The 11,016-nt window shown below is 43.0% G+C and overlaps 2 protein-coding genes across 3 annotated transcripts; both read left to right on the top strand.

Annotated features, from left to right (window-relative positions):
• Positions 1–64: 64 nt before the first annotated feature.
• On the top strand, positions 65–4,527 carry LOC139576620 (3-ketoacyl-CoA thiolase, mitochondrial-like). The gene is made up of 10 exons (XM_071402910.1): positions 65–195; positions 821–987; positions 1,080–1,208; positions 1,689–1,805; positions 1,947–2,094; positions 2,295–2,470; positions 2,677–2,806; positions 2,935–3,005; positions 3,215–3,369; positions 3,605–4,527. The coding sequence occupies exons 1-10, from the start codon at positions 180–182 to the stop codon at positions 3,687–3,689; spliced, it is 1,194 nt and encodes a 397-aa protein (XP_071259011.1). The 5' UTR covers positions 65–179; the 3' UTR covers positions 3,690–4,527.
• Positions 4,528–5,687: 1,160 nt separating this feature from the next.
• LOC139576618 (large ribosomal subunit protein eL6-like) lies at positions 5,688–9,915 on the top strand. Of its 2 annotated transcripts, none has more exons than XM_071402907.1 (7): positions 5,688–5,773; positions 6,678–6,827; positions 6,941–7,039; positions 7,280–7,423; positions 8,290–8,338; positions 8,573–8,757; positions 9,735–9,915. In XM_071402907.1, exons 2-7 carry the CDS (start codon positions 6,678–6,680, stop codon positions 9,885–9,887), a joined length of 780 nt encoding a protein of 259 aa, XP_071259008.1. In that variant the 5' UTR covers positions 5,688–5,773; the 3' UTR covers positions 9,888–9,915. The 2 variants fall into 2 exon arrangements, with proteins under 2 accessions (XP_071259008.1, XP_071259009.1); XM_071402908.1 differs by having other exon boundaries at positions 5,765–5,895.
• Positions 9,916–11,016: the final 1,101 nt, after the last annotated feature.

The raw sequence follows: 11,016 nt of genomic DNA, 5'->3' as shown, positions 1-11,016 counted from the left end.
TTAAAAATGTCCTTCCAGTACCATCTGAACATGAAACGTTCGTTGTATCGAATGTAGTTGTCTCAATGATTAGTTACACATTATTTAGGTAAAAGGTCAAGATTTGCCAGGGTTTGGCAGAAGGCGCCCTTAAATTCACACAGATTCACTGACCTTCGTGGACGTGAGGAGGAATCAATATGTCACTTATCAGAAGTAAGTTATATTTTGATATTTAGCATAAACCACGCACTGACAACGAAATGCATGCTTTTCTATGAACATGCTTTGCTTGCGCTGCAAAATAAAGGCAGCTATGCATACTGCGTGGCACACGTTAACATCTGTAAAATAATAACCAGGTGACTCCTGAAAATCGGTAAAGTTCAAGCTAGTGTTCATAGATTATCAAAACAATCAACTTAGAGCTGATTAATTTGTTCCTGTCTTTGGAGCTGTCGCTATTCAATGTACGAATGACAGCTGTCAGTCTGTCTCTACATGTAAACAAAGCTATTTAAGTGTTGTCTTGCCACATAGTTTAACAATTGTCAGTTATGCCTCTCTATCGTTACATTTCTATCGGCTAGGTGAGTTGGAGATGAATGTAGGGTAAAGGTGACAGTGACATTTCTTAGTTACATGATAATTACAATGGCACTGCAGTGGAGATTTATGATAGGACTCTAAAGCAGTGAATCTAGGCAAGGCAGCACTTTTCAAGTCAAATATTTGTATTGCTTTAGATATTCACATAGATTATGTCATCAACAACTCTAAAGCTGCAGTAAAGATGGATTAGTCACCTCACACCCAAACCCTCTTCTTTCTCTCCATCCAGGTGTGTTTATTGTGTCTGCTAAGCGGACCCCGTTTGGCACCTACGGCGGGGTTCTGAAAGACCACAGTGCAACAGACCTAGCAGAGCATGCCTCCAAGGCTGCTCTCGCCGCTGGGGGAGTGGCACCCGAGCTTGTCAACAGTGTCATCTTTGGAAACGTCATGCAGGTGTGCTTAAAACTCCAAAAAGCAAGGATAAACTCAAGGAAGGAAATGTTTGAGCTGACTATACCTCCCTCTCCCAATCTCCTTCCCTTCAGAGCTCTGCAGATGCTCCATACATCGCCCGTCACGTGGGCCTGAGGTGTGGGGTGCCCATCCCAGTGCCTGCTCTCACCGTAAACCGCCTGTGTGGGTCTGGCTTTCAGTCCATCATCAATGGAGCTCAGGTATAGTAGACATATAAACACTGAGACTACACCAGGGGTGTCAAACTCATTTTGCTACAGGTGCTGCATTAGGTCTTCAACAAGGTCCGGAGGGCTGCACTGAAAAAGGGTTTTATTTTCTTGCTCTCAAAATGTGTTAAACATAGTCCTCTATTGCTTTGGGAGTTTTCTATGCTCCCTGAGCTGAAGAGCCAAGAAACTTTGAATGTAGTTCCATTGACTGTGCACAGTGATAATTAGTGATCTGGACAGTCAATAAACGGTATGAATATAGGTCCATTATCATTTTGAGTTGTTTTTGTCATTTTAAAGTATATTGAGGTCACCCCACCCCCCCATGTGTTTTTTAATTTTTAAACTCAAACCACCATTTCATTGTTTGTAGGTCAATTGTAGGTGGATTGTTTCTGCCGATGGCATAGGAACATTAGCAGTCTTGTACTATTTGTCCTCTTTAAGACCCTGTCTGTGTCTCTGTAGGAAATCTGTCTGAAGGACTCAGAGGTGGTATTGTGTGGAGGCTCAGAGAGCATGAGCCAGGCGCCATATGCTGTCCGCAACATTCGCTTCGGAACAAAGTTCGGACTCGACCTCAAGGTATTGAATTAATAAATGAGGAGAGATAAAATACCAAATGGGTATAGATTTTGTCACTTTTGACCATAAGGGCCCTCTAACAGCTGCTCTGAACCAATGCCAAGGACTAAGCTAACGTGTTCTCTGTTGCCTTTGTCTCAGCTGGAGGACACTCTGTGGGCGGGACTTACTGACCTGCACATTAAGATCCCCATGGGCATCACAGCAGAGAACCTGGCAGTGAAATACGAGATCAGCAGAGACGACTGTGACAAATACGCACACCAGACACAGCAGAGGTGGAAGGCAGGTCAGAAGTCAACCCTTACCCTAACTAAGCTCACATGTTTACAATCTCTGCCTTGATTAATCAGGGATTCCTGATTATCTGCCCTCAGAAATATTATGACAGTGAACTGCATATTACCATGACAATAAACAGTTTTTCCAGATATCCATCTGAATGCTGACCACATCCCTGAGTTTGTCTGTGTGCTCTCTAAACCTTAGCTCACGAGGCGGGCCACTACACGGCAGAGATCGCACCCATCGATGTGAAGGCTAAGAAGGGCAAGGTACCCATGACCCAGGACGAGCACCCTCGTCCCCAGACCACCCTGGAGCAGATGGCTAGGCTAACTCCTGTCTTCAAGAAGGAAGGAACGGTCACTGCTGCCAATGCATCAGTGAGTACTAAATAAGACTGATTCAATTCTGGACCCAAGCTCTTCCACCCAGTTCCTACCATCTTCTGCTAACAGAGTATCACATTCAATCTGTCCCCAAGCACACCGGTTTTAAATGGAGTGCAGATCATTTTAGTTTTCTGGGTGTAAATCCTGTGTGCTAGTTTTGAATGTACTCATCTTCATGTTCTGTTCCTATTCCACAGGGCGTGTCTGACGGAGCTGCTGCCGTGGTGATAGCCAGTGAGGAAGCTGTGAAAGAGCACAAGCTCACCCCATTGGCAAGAATAGTGGCATATCACGTCTCCGGATGTGACCCAAGCATTATGGGAATCGGTGGGTGACTGACAACAAATGGCTTATGTACTTGATGAAAACATACGATACATCCCAATATATAGGCCTTTCTAGCATGGCCATCTAGTGATTTCTGTTGGTAAGGTTCTGTCATTCTCCCCCATCAGGCCCAGTTCCAGCCATCACTGAAGCCCTGAAAAAAGCAGGTCTCACCCTCCAAGACATGGATCTGGTGGAGGTATACTCGTCTGTTTTATGTTCATAAATAGGAACTGATGCAGAAAGTGGCAGATATTTGGTTGCTCTGTTTTGGTATACTCTGGGTCATGTAGCTTACCTGATAGAATTAACAACCTCCTTTTGTCTCCTTTTCACTTGCTCTGTCTCTCCCTCTCTTTCTCCTGCTCTTCTCCTGTCCTTCTCTCTATCCCCTCTGCTCTCTCTCAGGTGAATGAGGCGTTTGCTGCTCAGTACCTTGCGGTTTCCAAGGCTTTGGGTCTGGACCCAGAGAAGAGTAATACTGATGGGGGGGCCATTGCCATCGGTCACCCCCTGGGAGCCTCAGGAGCACGCATCACTGCGCACCTGGTCCACAAGCTCAGGTAACCCCACCACTCCAGTAGTCTTCTTACTACTCCGGATCACTTCTTATCACTCTGTAAATATGTAGACAAATATTGTCCAAAAAAATCAGAACAATTCATTGTTGTCTCATGTGAAGTAACAGGCAAATGCTTTTAACTAGAAAAAAATAAGACACAATTCAATGGCTGAGCAATTCATGTTATGTCACAGAGAAGTGGTTTAATGATTAATTTGTGTTTTTCTTTCTCTCAGGTCGATTGGGGGAAAGTATGCTGTGGGATCAGCCTGCATCGGTGGTGGACAGGGCATCGCCATCATCATAGAGAACACTCACTGAGGAAGAGACCAAACCATGCACACTCAGAAGTGTACTACTGTACCATCCCCACTCAAAAGTGTACTTTCAATACGATCCACACTCAAAAGTGTACTTTCAAATACCATCCACACTCGAAATACACCACACCCTACATACCCAATAGAGTACATGCCATATACACACTCGAATGCGACTTCAGATTTTTGTCCAATGTGGAGTTTAAACACCGAATTGCATCGACTTGAAATGTAAGAATATCCAACCCTCAATATTTTTGTATGTTTGATGCATACTTTGAAACATCCCAAGACTCTACCACCTACACTCGAAGAAATACACAAGATCTCGTCACTTGTCAATTACTCCAGAAAATGATTGCTGTTTACCTAAACACAGAAACAAGGGTGTTTTGTGTATTTAGTAACCCAAATGTCTGTGATAAACTCCCTCCTTGCATACTTCATATTCCTTTTACCTTTTCTAAATGTTTATGTCTGTATCTGCTTAAAGAGGCCTTGTGAATCTGAAGGGCTAAATCTGTTTTTTTTGTAAGGGACTGTCTTTGTGTTTGCCTTGATGACAGTGCTAGCTCATTGGACATACTATTTACCTCTCGCTGTAGCATATTAACAATTGAGATGAGAAGTGTGGTTTGAGTTGGAGTGAAGTTGCTTTCTGTGGAAGGAGAGAAGCATCTCTGCCTCTTCCTTACAGCCTATCTCTTGCCTTGTGTTTTAATATGAATTATCACTCTGCAGGGATCACCATTGCCCTAGATATGTACGTGTGCTAACATGTAAACTGCAAGGTTGCATTTAAGATTTGTTAGATTTTTCAAAATAAAAAATTATCAATACATTTGTGTAGGATTGTTCACATTCTTTAAATAATATTATTACATTTACATTACATTTAAGTCATTTAGCAGACGCTCTTATCCAGAGCGACTTACAAATTGGTGCATTCACCTTATGATATCCAGTGGAACAACCACTTTACAATAGTGCATCTAACTCTTTTAAGGGGGGGGGGGGGTTAGAAGGATTACTTTATCCTATCCTAGGTATTCCTTAAAGAGGTGGGGTTTCAGGTGTCTCCGGAAGGTGGTGATTGACTCCGCTGACCTGGCGTCGTGAGGGAGTTTGTTCCACCATTGGGGTGCCAGAGCAGCGAACAGTTTTGACTGGGCTGAGCGGGAACTGTACTTTCTCAGAGGTAGGGAGGCGAGCAGGCCAGAGGTGGATGTATTATTTACTAGGCCTATTGCAATAATAGTCCCATTTTGGGATGTCATAATGCCTGGAGAAGTATTTTTCTCAGGAACCACATCAGTATAGCAATGTAGGTGACCTGGAACGCCACCGTAATCTGGGTCCTGGAAACTGACCCTTTGAGAAAAACTGATATGAGTCTCTACAGATTGGTATGGATACATACAGTATATTTTCAAAGGCAGCTCATTATTTTATCATGAGTGCTAAAAGCTAACCTAAAATGTAGATCTATAAATTACAAATATGACTCAGTCATTAATAATTATTTTATCATACAAATAAAGCATTTACGTGTTTTAATTAAGCAATAAGGCTCAAGGAGGTGTGGTATATGGCCATATACCACGGCTAAGGGCTTTTCTTACGCACGACGCAAAGCGGAGTGCCTGGATACAGCTCTTAGCCGTGGTATATTAGCCATATATCACAAACCCTCGAGGTGCCTTATTGCTATTATAAACTGGTTACCAACATAAATAGAGCAGTAAAAATAAATGTTTTGTCATACTCGCGATATACCACGGCTGTCAGCCAAGCAGCATTCATGTTCGATCCCTGAATGCTGATTGGCTGATATCAGACCGTATACCACGGGTATGACAAAACATGTATTCGTACTGCTCTAATTACGTTGGTAACCAGTTTATGATAGCAACTATTGCTTAAATATTTACTGATTACAAATTGTTGCATTTTATTGATTCTCTGAACTACAAGCCCCCAATAATTTTTGCGTCGTTTTTGCATCCTTACGTCGACGTGACATGCAACGTAGACTTATACGTATACGTAACTTCCCCGGATGTCGGTCTTTTTTTCATAGCAAAGGTAAGAATGGTTTCTCCCCACCCAACTGCATAAATAAAATCGGTGTTCATCTGTGCAAAATGGACTAAATAACAATTTCACATTCGCATGGGAATGTTATTTGTATCCTAAGCAGTTAATATGTATGACAATTGTTGTGTTTTGTGTGGTGACATGTAAATACATTGCTTTATGTTTTGGAAATTTAGGCCCACGGCTACATGCTAGCGCAACGCGTTGTAACTTGAGCAGATTTCACGTTTGACCAATATTACGTTTATGTACCCTAATTTATACGTTAGTGGCTTGTCAGCGGATATGACTTATCTATGTGTAATGGCATATTATAGAGAATTGCCGAAATAGTCAAAAGGTTAGCCAGCTAGGTTGCTAGATGTAGCTACCAGCTATGGTATAACGTTGTCATGCGTGCGTGTTCACTCCCAGGTTTGAGGTGTTATGGCGAACTCTGGCATATTGACAAGTCTGTCGTGCCTAACTAGTTAATTGACAGTTAAATTGTCAGAGTTTTACCTGCACGCTGGCATGTATTTGTTTATGTTATGCTAGCAAGTCGCAGATGGGATCTATCGAAATGTATATGGCAAACTAACTACTTAACAATGGCTAAAAGGCCACCTCCCAGTATGGGGCCTGCTGGTTATATTGTATTGGATATATGACAAACTAATATTTTGGTTACCTGTTATTGAATATCTGGAGCCACAAATCTGCCTAACTTAGTTTGCTAGCTCTCCTGACCTATGACCTGCAACCTCTGAGCATCATACCATCAAAGGATCTAGCTAGCCAGCATGATCAGTTCATGATTCACCAGTAATGCATCCAGTCATTCTATAAATATTGTTCTATACTATTTAATCCATGTGTTTTAACCCATTTGGGTCCCCTGGTCTGTCCCAAGATGGCAGAGGGAGACAAGAAGAAGGTGGCCAAGAAGGCTCATTGCAGTCGGAACCCTGTCCTGGCCAGGGGCATTGGTCGCTACTCCCGCACCGCCATGTACGCTCGCAGGGCCATGTACAAGAGGAAGACCAAGACCACTGAAACCAAGGTGAGAGAAGGGAGGCACAGTCTGGGGAAAGCCGTCCCCATGGTTCTCTACATTGGACCTGTTAGACTTCAAGTTTGTATGTGTAGTGTACTGAAGTTTCTTGCTTGTTTCAGATTGAGAAGAAGATGAAGGTCAAGACTCCATCCACAATCACCAAGACTGTTGGCGGAGACAAGAATGGAGGCACTCGTATTGTCAAGATGCGCAAGATGGTGAGTCATTGGCTCAAACAGTTTCCTTAATTGTAGTTGGTGTCATGTTGCGTTTGGATCGATGCAATTGCTCTTGGATCGACAGAATTGTCTGCGTTTTGCAGCTCACAATCATTCAGCAGATTACCTTTTCACCATTTCAATATACTGCAGTAAGGTCTGATTGCAAAACATGGCTGATGGTTTTAAATGGTTCTACACCTGTGAAGTAGTTTGATCCCCTGAGTCTGTGCCCCCCAGCCCCGTTACTACCCCACAGAGGATGTGCCTCGTAAGCTGAAGAACCATGGTAAGAAGGCTTTCAGCCAGCACAAGAGGAACCTGCGTGCCACCATCACCCCAGGAACCGTGCTTGTACTACTCACTGGGCGCCACCGTGGAAAGGTGAGATCACACATAGACTCGTGCGTGCACAAACGCACACATCCCCTCTGAAACAGACTCATGCACCACCCCCGGAAGAGTTCTTGTCCTGCTCACTGGACACCAGTGCAGGAAGGTGAACACTCGCATGGCTACTCATGACACTGCCATCACTCATAAATATACATTGCTTTCGCATTCTCAAGCTAACTCACAGTAGCATTATTTATACGACCTATTATATTGCTGAGATGGCGTGCTGTGCACACTATTCTAAACCCTTGTTGCACTGCTACCCTCCTTAGAACTGTCGTTTGCTCTACATGCAATAAGCTGCACGGTACTCCCACACTACCAAATCAGTTTCCTTTTTTCCCACACTGAAAAACACACGTTCAAGCCTCACACAGGCATATTACGGTAGTGCCCACACACAGGACTGCGCCCACACACTGAATGCACGTAGCAGGGCCTGCTGCTATGGTTTCAGCTTTTAAGTGCTGCTCAATTGGCAGAGGACACTCACAGCGTTATATTGGAAGCACATAAATGTGTGAAGTGGAGAATTTCGAGTTGATAAACAATATCTGAACAGATTTGTTAGATTTATGTATGCGTTTCCCAATACATTTTAAATAGTCAGTGGTCTAGTACAATTTTGTTGTACTAGTGTTGTGGATATTTTTCTTACTGTAACAAGTAGATTGATCAGCTCTACATTCTAATGGAAGGCCAGCTTGTTTGGTTTCGGCTATGGCACTATTACCATTGGTTTTTCGAAGTCTTCATAGTTTTTCAGAACCAGGATTGGTTATCACATCAGTAGCATGTTCATGTGGTAGATGTTGCCCTGTGCAATGCAGTAACTGACTCTTCTCTCCCCTCAGCGTGTTGTGTTCCTGAAGCAGCTCTCCAGTGGTCTCCTGCTTGTAACTGGTAAGAACAACCAGTGCTTTGAAACATTCCTATTAATCAGTGAATTGGCCAAACAAGTGTCGCATAGAGTAGTTCTGGTCAGAATGTCCAGTGAGATTTTATAACTCACATTCACGTCTGTGCAGCTGCAGTACCCCATCAGGTAGCCTTATCTTGGTGTGATGTTTTGAAAAGTATGCTGTTCTTGCGTTTGAGTTGTAACTCAATCACCCTCTTGCTTTCTCCATCCTCTAGGTCCCCTGGCCCTGAACCGTGTTCCCCTGCGCCGGGCACACCAGAAGTTTGTCATTGCCACAGCAACCAAGGTCGACATCTCTGGCATGAAGATCCCCAAGACTCTGTCAGATGCCTACTTCAAGAAGAAGAGGCTGAGGAGACCCCGCCACCAGGAAGGAGAGATCTTTGACACAGAGAAAGAGGTCAACCCCAGACTACTAGATATACACAAGCTATACACACTTCAAAACCCTCCTGGGATTTAGAATAGTGGGGGGGGGGGGAGTAATGGTTACTATTGAGTGCTGTTATTGGACAAGTAACATAAAAACCATGGTGCATTAATCCTACATTCCTTAGAATGTTATTTGGAGAATGCAGTCATTAACCACCTTTCCATCCACTAGAAAAGTCATACCATATATTTAAAAAAGGAATCATACAAAATCGGGACTGCTGTGATAGGAAACAGGAAGTGTCGGCACAATTTTATAAATGCCAACGTTTGTTCGACATGGTGGGATCATTTTGATGGTAAAATGATGCGAGCAATGGCACAAATATTTATATAATAACATGTCGAAGTAAACTGAGTCACGCGATGACATGGTGTGTGGTCCTCCCACTACGACTCGGTTAGGCTACAGATAAATGTCGATGGTCCTATTCTGGTGACATGATCGATGCTTGACAGCCGTCTGACAAGAAAAATATTCTCGCTCTTATCCATAATAATCTCGTGTTGTAGACTAACCTACCTGTATCTGTCTGTGAGCTGTTGGCTAGAGTGTACGTGCCAAGACTGGAGTAGGCACATTTGCTATTTAACGCAAGCAATTGTTTGGTAGAGTTGAAAATGCGATGGAAACGCATTGAACATTACATTTTTATTCGGTACGGGAAAACTGAAGTGAAAAGGTATGTTTTGTGTACACTCATCACGCACTGATTTTTATCCGCCGCAATTCGGTTTGGTGGAAAGACCACTGGTGGGAGAATGTGCATAATTTATGCAGATTTTTGAATATTCACATTAATCTGTCCCAATTGGTTGGAAATCTAGCTAGTGTCCTGACTGCTCAAATCTTTTGATTGGGAGTGGGTCTTTTGCTTAATATAGCATGCTTTTAACTGGGATGTCACATGCTATCTGAAACTCTTACCTCTCCCCCCTCTACAGAAGTACCAGTTGACAGTGCAGAGGAAGGAGGACCAGAAGGCTGTGGACTCTCAGCTTCTACCCCTCATTAAGAAGGTTCCCCAGCTGAAGGGCTACTTGCGATCCTCTTTCTGCCTCTCCAATGGGGTCTACCCTCACAAACTGGTTTTCTAAATGTATTGTAATAAAGAGTACCACCACAGTCCTGTCTCACCTTGTGATTGTGTGTAAATGGGCTGATTGCGTTTCAAATACACAAAGCATTTGGGGACTTCGTTGTAGTTCAGTAGCTCCCCTTAATGGGGTTCTATTGCAGCCTGTGCTGTCAAAGGCATTCAGGACACATTAGGTGTTTGGTTGCTGCTATTGTATTGACAAATCAGTTTCCTATTGGCTCACATCCACCCCTACACTTACAGAATGAGTCTGTCTTCACTGACATTTAAGCTTTAAGCCATTCGGCTTGTATTTACGATGGAACAGTTTGGTAGGTTGTGCTAGACTAGTCATACGACGTTGCCAGTTGCATGAAAATGCTCAGCATACAGCTGCATTGACAGTAAGTTACTATCTTTTGTTGTAGAAAGGGGGGCCATTTTTAGCATGGGCCAGACCATAGATTTATGATCCCTGGACCAGTTTTTTTTTCATCAAATAAAGGGGTCACTACCAGTCACTTGGCTGCATTGCCTAAAGTACTTTAATTTTCCACTACATTCCAAAAGAAAATGTACTTTTGGGTGTCAGGGATGTGTTCCATTGACAAATTCACACTTAATATCCCTGGTCATCCCAACTGCTTCTGATCTGGCCGACTCACGAGTGTGTCCCTGGCTATCAGTCTTATGGTGCAGTCTGGTTTGCTTAATATAAGGAACTTTTACTTGATACTTAAGTACATTTGAGCAATTCCATTTACTTTTTGACTTTCTCTTTTACCATTTGGAGTCATTTTCTATTAATGTATCTTTACTTTTACTCAAGTATGCCAGCTGGGTACTTTTCACCACTGCCCACAAGTCCTGTTTGCCGTTCTAGCTATAATTGACTCATGCCATCTAAAGTTTTGGCAATGTGAATTATTTGGACGATTATCACCTTTTCATTGTGACCAATATTTACCTGGGCTAATGTAATTCATTTTCAAGTGGGATGAGAATATATTTAAAGCCTGGTCCCACACGCAGTTTCTGGTTATCACAATCAGTGCTGTCATTCAATACATTTGGATGATGGACCTCAAGATGCTTCATAGTAGGTGAACACAAATAGCTAAAATAAACTACAACGGGTAAACCCAGAA

The sequence above is a fragment of the Salvelinus alpinus genome, chromosome 5 (genome assembly GCF_045679555.1).
Source record: "Salvelinus alpinus chromosome 5, SLU_Salpinus.1, whole genome shotgun sequence".
Taxonomy (NCBI): domain Eukaryota; kingdom Metazoa; phylum Chordata; class Actinopteri; order Salmoniformes; family Salmonidae; genus Salvelinus; species Salvelinus alpinus.
This window is presented reverse-complemented; position numbering and strand designations above follow the sequence as displayed.

What these genes read in the sequence shown, in the direction of transcription:
- LOC139576620 (XM_071402910.1), top strand. An exon ending in CCATCATCAATGGAGCTCAG is followed by an intron (nt 1,209 to 1,688) that starts GTATAGTAGACA and finishes GTGTCTCTGTAG; the next exon opens with GAAATCTGTCTGAAGGACTC. An exon ending in ACAGCAGAGGTGGAAGGCAG is followed by an intron (nt 2,095 to 2,294) that starts GTCAGAAGTCAA and finishes TCTAAACCTTAG; the next exon opens with CTCACGAGGCGGGCCACTAC.
- LOC139576618 (XM_071402907.1), top strand. Translation starts at nt 6,678, where the DNA reads ATGGCAGAGGGAGACAAGAAGAAGGTGGCCAAGAAGGCTCATTGCAGT. An exon ending in CCAAGACCACTGAAACCAAG is followed by an intron (nt 6,828 to 6,940) that starts GTGAGAGAAGGG and finishes TGCTTGTTTCAG; the next exon opens with ATTGAGAAGAAGATGAAGGT. An exon ending in CTGGGCGCCACCGTGGAAAG is followed by an intron (nt 7,424 to 8,289) that starts GTGAGATCACAC and finishes CTCTCCCCTCAG; the next exon opens with CGTGTTGTGTTCCTGAAGCA.